The sequence below is a fragment of the Lutjanus erythropterus genome, chromosome 6 (genome assembly GCF_056507025.1).
Source record: "Lutjanus erythropterus isolate fLutEry1 chromosome 6, fLutEry1.hap2, whole genome shotgun sequence".
Taxonomy (NCBI): Eukaryota; Metazoa; Chordata; class Actinopteri; order Lutjaniformes; family Lutjanidae; genus Lutjanus; species Lutjanus erythropterus.
This window is the reverse complement of record NC_139322.1, coordinates 35,265,561-35,280,354: the sequence shown is the minus strand read 5'-3', so window position 1 is coordinate 35,280,354 and position 14,794 is coordinate 35,265,561. Positions and strand designations below refer to the sequence as shown.

General features: G+C 39.8%; 1 protein-coding gene across 1 annotated transcript in view; it reads left to right on the top strand.

Moving 5' to 3' along the window:
* Positions 1-13,970, top strand: part of LOC146325658 (LHFPL tetraspan subfamily member 4 protein-like) — a 37,744-nt gene extending 23,774 nt beyond the window's left edge. Inside the window, exons 2-4 of the mRNA XM_084721789.1 lie at positions 6,597-6,833; positions 9,637-9,653; positions 11,959-13,970. Coding sequence (XP_084577915.1) covers positions 6,597-6,833; positions 9,637-9,653; positions 11,959-12,012 — 308 coding nt within the window. The 3' untranslated portion in view covers positions 12,013-13,970. The remainder of the gene's footprint in view (positions 1-6,596; positions 6,834-9,636; positions 9,654-11,958) is intronic.
* Positions 13,971-14,794: the final 824 nt, after the last annotated feature.

Here is a 14,794-nt window from a genome sequence, read left to right as displayed (position 1 = left end):
TGACAGGGTTTGATGAACTGAGATGAGAAAAATGACATAATGGAGTGAAGCAGCCACAGCCGTCCTGCTCTCTTTCTCGTTCTTCACACGACTTGTTTTTCCCTTTCATTCCCCAGCTCTCTCCGTCGCTCCTCTTTCGCTCCCTCCCGTCCTCTCCCCTCTCTGTTCGATCCCTCTGCTCGCCGCCTTTGAAGTTCCTCCCCTCCAAGTTCAGAATGCAGTGTCTTAAGAGAGCGGAGGGGAGGAAGGAAGAGGAAACACCCCAACAACTTCAAAGGGCTTTTCTTGGGTTGTGGGAAGGTGGGGGTTATTTTTAGCCCGCTATAGTGCCCACTTAAACGCTTGAGTTGAAGATGCAGGAGAAGGGCAGAAAATCATGGCACACGGTCATTACTGTCATACTGCCATGCAGCACACAAAGAAAGGGTTTTCAGCAATATGCTACATATCCTTTTTGCAATTAAAGGTCCAGTGTGTAAGATTTAAGGTGATCTACTGGCAGAATATGGCAGAAAAGCAATATAATACTTAGAAGTTTGCTTTAATCAGTGTTTAATATTCTTAAAATAAGAATTGTGTTTTCACTATCTTAGAATGAGCAAGGGCTGAACGATTAATCGAAATTTTATCGAAATTGCAATGGTCTGCTGCAATTTTCAAATCACAGGAGGTGTAATTTTTGATAAAAACCCAATTTTTGTTTGTAGAATTACTGTTGTGCTGCAGAGATATGCTGGCCTACACATGAGAGTCTACAGACTTAAGAAAACATCTTTGTAGGGCTGCAGATAATGAACATTTACATTATCAGTTCATCATTTCTATGATTAATTGATTAACTGGTAGATAAAATGTCAGAAAATGTTGATCAATGTTCCCCAAAGTCCAAGATAATGTCCTCAAATGTCTTGTTTTGTCCTCATCTCAAAGATATTCAGGTTACTGTCAGAGTGGAGTAAATAAACCAGAAAGTATTTATATTTGAGGAACTGAAATCAGGAAATTGGGACAATTTAAAAAAAAAAAAAAAAAGATCCAAAATGATTGATTGATTATCAAAATAGATGCCAAGTAATTCAATAGTTGACAACTAATTGATTAAAGTCTGTTTGGATGGTGATGCATCAACTTTCTGTTGTACTGAAATGCATTTGAACAGTCACATAGATTAGAGAAAACAGGAGTGAACTACAAAGTTAGTGACTATGAATCTTTAAACTGTATAAGTGAGTTTTACTTCACGTTAAATGTTTTCCTGGTTATCCTGAATTACACGTTACTGTCAGTTTTGTCTGACACAGCTGCTCTGCTGTGTTGCCAGTTATGTTCCACGTTTGCAGTGGCTAAACTCTAAACGCTAATGTCGTGTAAACATAGCTTGTGGGCTACCGTCCTTGTCATCAGAATTATATATATATACTTTGCAGACATGGCAACATACTTCCCTAACAGTGTGCCAGACATAATAAATCTCCCCCTCAGTCTTTTATCCTGGAAGCTCAGAAGAGTTTTGTGGCAAAGAAAAATAAAAATGGCTGAACGTCGTTGGTATTGGTATCATCTACAAAGTCAAAGATCTCGGAATGCGGCTGTGCTGCTCACCAGGTTGTACCACAATGGACAACCTGTTGTCCAATAAGTTGACTAACTTGTCTAACTGTCCATGCTTGTTGTCCTCTTTGGGTTTATTTTTAACAAAGTTCTGTGATCTCAACAACGACTGCTGACAACACTTGGTTTCCAACCAACACATTGGCTGGAACTACAAAAATGAAATTTCTAATTAACTGTTGTTTTCCTTCATGTAAAATAATACCACATGGCACGATTTGATCCAGAAAATGTGATTTTAAACACACCATATACGTTTTGGGCTTGTGTTTGCTTGACCACGTGCGGCATGCTGTACTGTTTACAACAACAAATAAGAGTTAATAACATTTAGGAGAAAGGAAATGATTGGTTAATGAGCTGCCATGAGGCTAAAAGATTTTGCCCATCAGGGTTCTTGGAGTTAATCTGCATCCCCATTTTCAAAAAGCCCACACACGAGTTTGTTTCATGCCAGATGGGGAAACATTCATCAAAAATCCATAAAACATGTTACCTGATGCTCATTACTCAGTTAATGATTTTATCATCTCTCATCTATGTTAATATCTTGCATAAAGGTCATAAAAGGAGCTAATAACATGATGATTTCCCACGACGATTGCTTCTATTCTCTCATTACTTACTGTATTATCGTCATTATATTCTTTCTCATTACATTCTCTCATTATGCCTGCAATCATTTTGTCAGAGGAGCGGTCACATTTGCTAACGGTGTATGTCTCAGCTTGAAATAAGACTCCTCATATTTGCATGGTGTTCTGCTTTGCAAGGAGAGAGGCGGTGACTAATCTGATATCCTCGCTCATCTGTTGCCATGAGTTCACCACCCACCATTTTCTCATGATGGATGGCTCGTAGGTGAAACGGAGGGTCTTTGGAGGGAATCACTAATGTGACAGGGTTCAAGCGTATGACTAATGGACTTCACTTTAATACACTCAGATCCATCACCTTCAGACCCGACAAGCACAACATTCTCCCGCAGATCTGCCCTTTGGTGAAATTCATTCATGTTTCAAACTCCAGCTAAAATTAAATTGCATGTTTATTTTCTGCCAAAGCATATAGACCTGTTCTGTAGAGTCACACGTTCCCTTTTCAAAAAAAGAAAAACAAGAAAAACAGTGGCCTGATGGTTGTGACACATACACCTCTCACCATTAATTTCCTTCTAATTTCTACACAGTATGCTGTCCAATAAAGACAAAATATCAAAACAAAACAAAAGAAAAATCACAAACATGGTATGCCATTTTTTTTTATCACAGAGACATTCCAAATTAAATAATATTGCCTGAATTGGGGATCAGTCACTGTTTAATTATTGTTTGATGGTGAAGTTGACACACTGCCGACTTTAGACTCAGCTTAACAAAATCAAAAACAGCAACTCAACTTGGACTTGGAAAGTCTCTTATTTAAAAAAGTGTGCAAAAATCAATTCATTTCCCTCCATTTACAGAATCAACTAACATTAAGGCTGGTCAACAGTTAATTCCCCAGATCCATTTTGTTTGAACCAATCAAACAGCATCCGATCAAGTTGCAGAGGAAAACCATCCATCAATCATCCATCTCCAACCGCTTATCCAAACAGTTCCAGCAGGGGACTGCAGACATCCCTTTCCCTGGCTACATTAACCAGCTCTGACTGGGTGATCCCGAGCTGTTTCTAGGCCAGGGTGGAGATATAATCCCTCCACCTAGTCCTTGGTCTGCCCAGTGGCCTCCTCCCAGCTGGAACACCTCCCTAGGGAGGCAACAAGGTGGCATCCTTATGAGATGCCTGAACCACCTTGACTGGCTACTCAGAGTCCCTCAGCATTTGCACCTCTTTACAGCACCATTATAAAAGCAAAAACAGTGTTTTTACCACCCAGAACACGGGAGTTGCTGGGTTATCGCTGCCTCTATCGGCTAGCTGTGCTGTGTGTGTTATTCTGTGACTGAGGTTAATTCAAACTAACCAAAGTCATACAATAACACAAAGTGGCTGATTAAGGGCGCAGTAGACCAGCAACTCCTGTGTTCTGGGAGTGACTTTTGGCAAACGGTGGTTTCACATCATAAAAAGCTTTCTGCTGGCAAGATAAAATTGTGAAAATATTGTAAATATAGCATAGACTTAAAATGATATAGATTTTTTTTGGTGGGCATTTTTAAGGTCACTATCATACGTTTTGCTGCTGACCCTGTCCACAGCAGTACATCTCTTAGCTTCCTACACTGGGACTCTGGCCGCTTCACCAAAATGGGGAGTGCCTGAATTTCCCAGCACTGTGTAGCACCTTGACTTGACTTGCAATAAAAGTTACCGAACAAACATCCTTGGTCCCTAAAAGTTCTCTGCTAACATCATTTTGCAGGATAGATAGCTATTTAGCAAATTAGCACATTGAACTACATGTCTGTACAATGCTGTTAACTCCAGTTAGCAAAGCAGGTTTGTTTATATGGTGTGTCTATGCTAAGCTATCAATCAGACACATGTACCTTTGTCATTTCTGTTGGACTTTACTGAATGTATCAGCTAATGGGAAAAAAAATCTCTGTATGGACAGAAATAGAGAACTCAGGAATGATGCATCTATCTATCAGTGGTGTGTCTAACGTAGCTGTTGACCTTTGAGGCTTTGATGCCCACAGAAAAGATTAAGCTTCATATGTTCAGCAGCAGATCAGCAGAATTTACTGAAAGCCCGGTGCTATTATCCTCTGTTTTACATTTCAGCGTGTGATCTCCCTGCGTTACTACTGTACGCCTCATTCCACACAGCCGCGACTGTGTTTGAATGCTGCCCAACGCTCTTCAATAGACACACAGCACTTAAAATATTCACAATTGCACACCAATTGAGCTCCAGACATTGAATCTTTTGAACATTTATTGGACTGAAGCGTAATAATCACCAACTCAGGCAAATCTGTCTGACTTTTCATGTGTATCACAAGTCATGTTGCCCGTGGAAAAGACATGTCTGGTCTGGAATGAAGAGCCAGTGTGACGTCTGCCATGTATGTTCCCCATCTCCCAGTGGAGCCCACTGCTTTACTTACAGCCCCTCAGGCACAGGCCGACTGCTATTTAAACAGTGCTGGTGAGCAAAGAATATGGCACAATCAGCTCCCCAGCGATGCTCACTTTGATGAATGAGCAGAGGTGTAAAGTATAGATTACCATTTTTGTTGTAGCGTTGAAATAATTGCATGTATGCATTTCCCTAGAGGATTTTGTACTGTGCTGTACGTGTCTGTGTGCGCTGCATGTGCTCACTTTTGTTTGTTGGTGTGAGTGCATGCAATTCTGTCACATATTCAATTGTGTGCGGGTGAATAATGTATACGCTGCATGTGTTCCATCTTTCTACTGTCTCACTGTTAACCCCTCTACACCTGGAGAGCTGCTGGCGTTCACACACAGTTGGATCAGCTCTGCTAACAGGAGTGTTTAAAGCTGCAGGAGGCAAAGTTTTTAGTTGAAACTGCAATGAGCTTATCAGCATTAAAAACAAAGTGGTGCTGTGTGAGAGTCTGTAGATCCACATTTTTTACTTAAATTTGAGTTTTTAAAAGTATTTACTTAAGTTTGTTAAGTGGTGACATGCAAAGCTATTTCCCTTCCTTAATCATATTCAGACTGGTGAAAATGAATATATATAGGGCTGGGTAATATATCAATATAATATTGTATTGTGAAATGAGATGAGATACTGTAATGGGTATCATTATATCGTGATATGTCTTTTCTTGGTTTTAAAGGCTGCATTACAGTAAAGCAGCCAGTAACTTTTCAAACTGTTCTATCATTTGCCTTCAACCACTTGGTTTAAAACATTTCATTGAACACAACGCCGTCTTTTAGCGTAAAATGTCTCATAAAATTCAATGCATTAGAGCATCATCTCTTGCTGCATTCACTTGCACTTTGACTTCAGAGTTTCAGTCTTGTAAGTTCCCATCCAGCCACAACTTTGCAAGCATGTATTTTGAACTGGAACTGTCATCAAATTGGGTGGCAGTTGGGGTCACAAGGCATCTTTTAGAGGCTGCAATTGCCATCCTATGCCACCCCTCTAGAGCCACCCCTGTTATCGCAATATCAAGGTATATGACCAAAAACTTTTGTGATTTTTACTCATTTTATGACACTTCCACCCCCTGGAGTACACAACATGTGGTCAGTCATAACAGACATGATCAATAATTATTGATATTGACCAATATTCAATTTTTTCAGCTATGTCACCCAGGGGTGCTGTGTGGTGATGTCAGCAACACTTCCTGTTGAATCAAACAGACATTTTTCACCACCGTTAACTACCCAATAGAAATCCTAAGCCACGCCCCTTCCAGTGTGCCCCATGGGGCCTTAATTCAGAAAAAATTATGAATGGCAGTCTATGGTGAAGGTGCCACAAATTACACCTATGATGTTTGTCAATTTAAAACATAAATCCACATGTTAAGAACGTCCCAGTTAGTCCCAGGTTTATCGTAGTTCAGTTTAGCTTTGTTTCAGTGAGCTACATCTCTTGTCTCAGTGGTGGAGGACAGGTTAAATCTCACACGAACACACAAACAGAGCATACATACACTCATGGAAGTGCACAACAGGACAGGTCAAAAAACAAAAATCACGGATGAGCATTTGCACAGACACACAAACACCAATTTTTTTCAATAACAGTAGTTTCAACAGACCATCACTTTGTAGTGTAAAACATGGTGTGTAAGCCAAGACACTCACATGAAGAAATATCTAACAGTATCAAAAGACATAAAGAAAAAGCTGGACTCAGTATGACATCTTTTGTTCTGTGCAGATTACTGATCTCATCTTGCAGAACTTCTGGTGGTTTAAGTTGAAATTCTGATTCTAAATACTGATATTCTGATATTCCCCCATACCACCACATATCACGCTCCCCAGTTCCAGTTCCCGCTTTAACCCTGCTTCTCTCCTCCTCTGTGTCCTCCTGCAGGAGTGTGCCTGGTGCTGGGTTGCATGATCTTCCCTGACGGATGGGACGCCGAGGTGATCCGGGACATGTGCGGGGAGCAGACGGGGAAATACTCCCTGGGCGATTGCTCTGTACGCTGGGCCTATATGCTGGCCATCATGGGCATCCTGGACGCCCTCATCCTCTCCTTCCTGGCCTTCGTCCTGGGTAACCGGCAGACAGACTTCTATCTGGATGATTTGCAGACAGACAACAAAGGTAAGTAAACATGACCCAAATATGACATTTTATATTACATTTACATTTACAAATTATTTTCTGAATGGTTGTGGCATGGTTTGATTAGCCTTTTATTGTTATAGCCCTCCATTAGGCAGCTAGCTAATTAAGTGATGCCAACACAGCCATCTCTAGATGACTTTTTAATGGTTTCAGCTTTATTGAGCTGAGTCATGTCAGTATCCTCACCAGTTTATGATCCATATAGAACACGTGAAAATAAGGAGCAGCATTATTCTTGCATTGCAAGGATAGATCAGTGTTTCATTTTAGGATCTCCATTTGGTTGTTTACTATAGAAAAACATACTTAGGCAGGCAACACAGAGATTCGAGTTATTATGATTTTTTTGTGTATATACTTCACTAATACAAGACAATAGACTTTAGGGATGAGGATTACTGATGAAGTTGCCAAACGTAATGCTATATCTCAGTTCTAGTTAGGCTGGGGTTGCTGGAGAGCCCCCAAATCCAATAAAGTTGTGTTAATGCCTAAATTCTGATAAAATAATAATGGAGTTAACTATGGGATATAAGATGAAAATTTGTCAAACACACAAATCTGACCACTCATAAGATAATGACTTTTTGTACAGTTCTGGATTGTGCTGATTGTGCCTCTTTTATCCAACCTAAAGGCGTATTCATACCTTGATCGTTTGAAGCCTGAAGTGTCTTAGGTTTGGTTTGTTTGGGTAAATGTGAAAACAGCAGTCAGACTCGAATACGGCGCAAAAAAACAGGGCCGCTATCACCTATAGATGGTGGTTCTGGCTCGCCTCCATTCCAACTCTGGACCAGTTTGTTTGCAGTCAGAAGGCTATTTACACCACCATACTATACCATTATATAACAACCAATGAAAAGATAAATGAAAAAGCCTGTTATCTTGGAAACAAAAGCCCACTGCTCTGAAGGTCCATTGTTCCAAAAATACACACTCTAACTGGGTGTTTTTTTTTAACCCTTAATGTGAATTCAGAAGTGCGGGGAAGTACGCACTCAGGTGACCCTTGTTGGATGACCTTCATTATCATGGTCATAGTCAGGTGATCTTTGTCATTATGGTAATGATAAAGACGTGGTTAATGTTGTGAAAAGATGCCAGTTTGGTTAGATTTAGTAAACAAAGCGACTTGGTTAGGTTTAGAAAAGGATCATGGTTAGTTAGTTTACGGTTAAGGTATCTACAAAAGTTGGTGGTTTTGGTTTAACAGGCCTTCAGAACAATGAACGCATGTTTTTGGGATAACGGAACTATTGTGGTTTCAGATGCTCACTTAAATTTAATATTTTGCTCATTTAATGAACACTGATAACAATTAGAAACAATTAGCAAATTAGCAATAGCTGGTGTCCCATAATGAAGAAGAAAACTGTTTGCGGCTAATTGTCCTGGTGATATTTCTGACCAGTGAGAGAATATCTTGTTCATGCAAGCAAGTTTGTTTACAACTTTTGGACCATTCTTGAATGTTGCCAGGTTAACAAACATTAACAAACAGAAAAGGGCAAACACAACAATTGCATCAAATTAGTCCCTGAATCAGTGCAAAGCAAACAGAGCTCCCTAAATTAACATGCTAAGCTGCATTTTCTGCTGTTTAGAGTAAACCTGACTAAAAAAATAAATAAAGAAAAAATAAAAAAAAGCATAGTGTGTAATACAGTACCTCACTGCCTCTAAAGATGGGTTAGCCAGTCAGTCTTCCTCCAGCTCTAATTTGCGAGGCCTTAACTGTGAGGCCATTAACATGAACAAAATTTGCCCAGTTGAAAAATGACGGCACTCCAACCTGACCTCAGTAACTCCAGCCAAATTGCTTTCGGTGCTGTATTCAAGTGCAGGAGAGAGTCCTCCAGAGGGTTTCTGACAGTTTGCATGATGTTGCATCAGGACACTTGGATTGCATTGTTTCAGCCGTATGAAAAGAGAGGAAGAGGAGGAGGAAGAAGAAGAAGGGGGCAGGAGTGAAAGATGCAACACAAAACAATAAAAAGTCTCCTTACGTAAGGATTATGTGTTTGATTTTGACTCCATAAACCAAATGTGCAACAGCAGGAAAAGAGACAGAGCACGGCTGAAAGAGAAGAAGAGATCTGTGACATAAGACATAGTAGACTGAGAGATATACAGACAGATACAGAACGAGATAGAGTAAAAGAGAGAGGAGGAGTGAGAGGAAGAGACTGAGAGATAAAGAGAGAGAAAAGTGACATAAGATGTCTCAGTTCTCCGACGGTCTATCTCCATGATGGTTTCCATGGTAACTGGAGATATTCCAGAGCGTGGGCGTGTCTTTCTGTTCTTATCTGATTAACCTCACTGACAGTCTCAGTGATTTTACACATTTAATGCATCTAATGCTTCACCAGCTGTGTGAAGTTCCTTTTTTTTGGTTCACATTTCTTTCATGGAAATACATTTCTCTTCAGTTTCCGACAACAAAATTGTGTGACAACATATGGGCAGTCCAGGAACGCAACTGTGCGACACATAAGTGACAAAAGTAGACAGGTAAACTGCGTCAGTGTTAGGTCACACAGTACAATGACATTTTAAGTGAAATAAATTGAAGGAAGAAATGAAATAAATTAAAAATGTGAGCTTAAACTGGACATGTTTTACAAATTAAGGGGGTGTTTTTTTTACCATTAAGTGATGACTTAAATGCTCAACTCTTATTTGCATAAGCAGGTTCATATTTTGCACAAATATGCACTTTTCCTCTCCTTGCCTCACTATGTCCCAACACTTTTGTTCTCTTTTGTCCTTGCAGATTTTGCTGTGTCAAGGGTAAGTTGACATTTGCTTTACACACTTCATGTGCATTTTGTTTGAGGAATACATTAACATGTGCCTACATAAGGCCTCATTAGTTTTTGAGTGTAGCACTGTGCCCAGACACGTTAGCTGGCAGTTGTAGCTGGAGTCTTTTTTTTCCCTGCTTGTGTTCATCAGCAGATTGCGTGGTCAGTGATTGCTCTGATTTATTCTATCTCTCCATATGAGGCCCCCTAAACTCACCCACTAACCATTTGTCATGTCACAAAGCCCCAGTGCTTGCTCTTGATGGGAAAAATTGGGTTTATAAAATGTAACATCTAGACTTGCTCTATTCCAAAAGTGCACTGAGATAACTTTTTGTGTGATTTGGTGCTATACAAATAAAACTGAATCTGAAGTGAAATAATATAAACCTACTCCTAAAAAAGGTAAATAAGTGTCACTGAAAATAAAATTAGCTTACATTTTAGGTTTTCAGGGACAAAAAAACACCCACAGATGACATTGTGCATTTGTTCTGTTTTTCATTTACCTCTTCCGTACTTGACATTGCTGCTTTTCAATACACCAGCTTGGTCACCGGCCCTATGCTTCATAGTATGAAGGTGATTGTAGGTGCCCTTCCAGTGTTTTTATGTGCCACTGACTTCAGGTTACGTAGTACAAAGAAAGAGAACATAGTGAAGGTGGGATGGATGGATCAGATGGCTCAAACAAACACAGGACTTTCACCCAGGACACCAGGGTTTGTGACGTCACCCATTGGTTTGTGGACTACTATTTTGAATTACATTTCGCACTCTGGGGCTCCCCCGGTCTTTTTCAACCAGACCGTGCGCAGTCTTGACGAGAGTGTGGAGCTTGTGGGTGACATGTGACTTCTGACTTGGGCAGTTTTAGCTCATCCATTCAGGAGGAAAACATGGTGGCCTGCCTGGCCAAAAAGCTCCCCATATAAGGCAAAAATTCAGTGAAAATATTTTAGATGAGAAATATGCAATGTAAGGATAGGATATCCATATTTGATCACACTGCCTAGTTTAATGGTTTGAGACTTTGTTGGAAACTGGACAAAAAACAGGGGCTACCTGGTCACAATCTTTCTCATATTACAACTAAACAGTAAAATGATGTGTCTGAAAACATTTTAGGTGAAAAATTGGCAATGTTGTAACATAATTTTGATTCATGTTTGATCAGCACTCCTAGTTTGAGTTTCATGAGCCCACTGTGTTACACTGGACAGACTCACTGAGAATGACTTGTCATTCACGTGGCAGCCCCACCATAAAGCCTTATACCGTGTTTTATTTATTTTATTTTACTCTAAATGGGACCATAAAGACCAAAATAATCATTGTGATGTATTGAAGAAAACCTTAAACTAGTATTTGAGACCAAACAAGTGTTTACTGAGGTCAGAAATCAAGTAAGAAGTAGGGTCATTTTGCCATAAGGGTACATACAATCGGACTTCTTTTTGCAACCGGTGGAGTTGCCCCCTGCTGGCCATTACAGAGAATGCAGGGGTAAGGCATTTTCACACTGGCTTCACTTTTCAGACCCAGAAGCTCCATCCACTAGTCTATAGTCAACTTTGACTTCTTTTTAACTTAAATAATGTGCATAACTTTGTTCTGTAACAAATGTAATAATTTTAATCCAAACTTTGATGTTTTCCTAAATCTGACCAAGTACATTTGGTTCCTAAACCTAACCTTGTTGTGACTGTTTCATACTATTAGCCACATGTTTATCATGTTTATGAGCAAACTTTATTATTGCTAACTTGACTTTGGGACCTTGCATGTTCAAAACTACCACTAGCGTGTATGTAGAGCATCACTGATGTGTAGGGCCACTGACCAAACTGCCATATTTGTCGAGTTGGGGATGAGAATGTATTGTGTTTTTGGTAGTTGTTCCTGCAGATCAGCAATTCTGGTATGGGACAGCTAGCTTCCCCTACCCACACACAAAAAACATATTGCATTACTATTACAACACTGACATAGGAGATGTCCCATGATGCAACTCAATAGCAGCTTTTCATATGACCTTTACTGTGTTTTAAATTAGTCTTGATGATGTCACTATGACATTATTCGGGTTATTTTCTTAGACTTGACACCCAGATACAGTTGTTTTCACTCAGTAGTGCTCCTCTTGGCCAATAACCGATGTTTATATGTAAAATTTGTGGATTTCTCCTTTAAACCTTACCTATAACGTCTTAAATGTTCATTTGTAGTATTTGATTTGTATGTCCTGAGTCTCTGAATCAGTACAATAAAAATCTTCTGTTTTCTGTCAGATTGAGGTGCGGGACAGAAGAGAGCCGAGGTACGGAGTGCAGCGTCTTCACTGAGGGCGGCAGTGGCACTGGACAACTTCTCTTCTCTTCTTCTTTCATCCATCTGTTTCTCTCCTCCTCTCCTCTCTTCTCCCCCCTCTGCTCTCTTCTTCTCTTCTCTCCAATGATCAGGATATCACCCGATTTCAATGCAGACACCAAGTGTACAGGATTCTGTAAGATAAAAAAAAAAAAACAACAAAACACACTGGGATAAACTATATTTTGAAAAAAAAAATTATACAAGGTTGTACAGTGCATTTAACACTCGACTTTCTCAATGAATACCTTTATGATGAAAAAAAAAGATTTACTGTATTTAAAGTCTTGATTTGTGTGAGAAATTCAATCCTTGAGATGAAGAACCATAATGTCCATCTATGATTTTACAATGATTTGTTTAAAATCTTGCTGTTTAATGACTTTGAGTTTTGTGTGTCGTGTACATTCATAGCTTCGGGAAGCAGATTATCGATACTCCTCGTACAGTGATAGAGTCAAGACTCGCAATACAGCAGCAAGAACATTATTAAACATCCACAACACTTCAACAGGGACTTGTATGGCTCTTCATCTAAGGACTTTCAAATGTGAGGAATTTAACGGAGTACCCCATTGCAGCTTTACAGAACCTAACATCTCTGGGAGATTCTCTACTGTACATACTTAACAATGTAAATAACATTAACTGCTGACAAAAACAGCTGACAACAAAACCTCATCTGACTCTAATGCATTCGAGTATAGTATTTCTACCCTTGGTTTCAGTGTTCCTCGTGCCGGAAGAGCATCGGAGTATGTGCAAACCCATTGTGTTTCTGTGACTCCTCACTACTGCTTTGGTGGGATTAGACAGACGGGAATAAAGTGGATATTTTGAGCTGGATATTCCACAGAAAAGCAGAGGACCATGATTTAAAGTGATTGTGTATGATCACAGATTTTTCACATAGAAAAATTATGCTTCCCCTGCATCAACATGGCCTCAAAACAAGCCCCTTATAGTAGTATTTCACCCTACGGTATATAGTAAAAACTCAAATTGCTGAAATGAATTGCAGCTGTACAAGTCAGATTTAGAAGTCATGTTTTTTTTTTTTTTTTGTCTGAGTTCAGTCCTTTGTAAATTCCTTTCTCCAGTGTGCAGTTTACTCCAATTTATGGTTCCAGCATACAGTGATCAGTTTACTCTACAGATGTCTTAAGACTGTGTGAATATGGCTGTATGAGTCGGCCTTCTCTCAGAGGGAAGCCCCAAGTGCTGCATTGTCTTAAGGTGATGTCACTTAAATGCCTCTTTGAATAAGCAACGCTGCTTGTAGTAGTAAAACAGTAGGAATCATAAGAGGGACGAAATCCCAGCAAATAATCCCCTAAAATGACGTCAAAGGTCCCTAAAGAGAACAAAATCACGTCAAAATGCTGCCTCTGTAACATGAGTATTAGTCACCAGATTATACTATGACTTGGTGTTCTACCATTTAATCCTTGCTACCATGTTAGAGATCAATTATTATGTTCTTATGGGCAGGGCTGGATTTTAGATACACTGAGGTCGAGAGTCCTCCCAAGGCAACCCCCTTTAGTAAAGCAGTGCAAAAAATAGCAAAACTGACATATACTGGGCCTCGTGCAAGAACGTTTTATGGTCTATTTTTTTCTTTCAGGTTTGCAAGGCACAGGATTTAGCAAACTTGTCAGAAATTGCTCGTCTCAGCCGGATGAGTGCCACCTGTTCCAGCCTGGTCTCGCCAAATTGCACAAGAGTAACTCGAAAATTTTGCATGTCTTCACAACACCTTTTCTGCTCTCCATGTGCTGTTTTACCTCCTTTTATTCTCTGCAGACTTGTACAGAAATGGCGTGTCATTTTATGCACAAAAGTCTCATAGACGTGGTATAAAGAGCAGCGACGTCAGCATATGAAGGAGTGGGGCAGATGGATGGCTCAAACAAACACAGAAAGTTCTGTCACCATTTTCTGACATTTTAAAAGAAAATAATCGACTGATTAATCAACTGTGAATATAATCATTACTTACAGCCCTAATTCTATCCAAAACAGTTGCCCATCCTCTCAGTAAAGTGTAAAGCCATAATAATATGGAGAACAGAATATTTCTGTTATCTCCACCAAGGAGGTATGTTTTCAGTTTGGTTTGTCTGATTGTAAACAGGATTACAGAAAAACCACCAATCTGATTTTCATGAAACTTGGTGGAAGGGTGTAACATGAGCCAAGGAAGAATCAATTCAGTTTAGATCTGATTCTCAAGGCAGATACACAAATTACTTTTCATTTTACACTGCAACACTGGGCATTTGGCCTTCGCTTTGCTCCCAAGAGTTCCCTTCTAGTTTTTATTGTTTTGTTTTTTTTAAAGATTATTTTTTGGGCTTTTTTGCCTTTAATTGCATAGGGACAGCTCAAGATATGACAGGAAAAGGGGTAGAGAGATGGGGGGATTGACATGCAGCAAAGGGGCCACAGGTGGGAACCGAACCAGCGACCGCTGCAGAGGACCAACAGCCTCAACACATGGGGTGAATGCTCCACCAGCTGAGCTATGGGAGCACCCAGTTTTTATTGATTTTGACAACATATTTGAACTTAAAATTTGCTTAAATATAGGCCTTGTTATACGTAAACCATCTCCCAGTGTAGCAACACAAAGTATCTGTTCATGACTGGTAGGACAGGTCTGGAACACACGTGAATTTTGTTCATACCGAAGAGGAAATTCTAAATAAAATGATTCTTGCATGAGGCCCTTCAAGTATACTAATACTGGAGGTT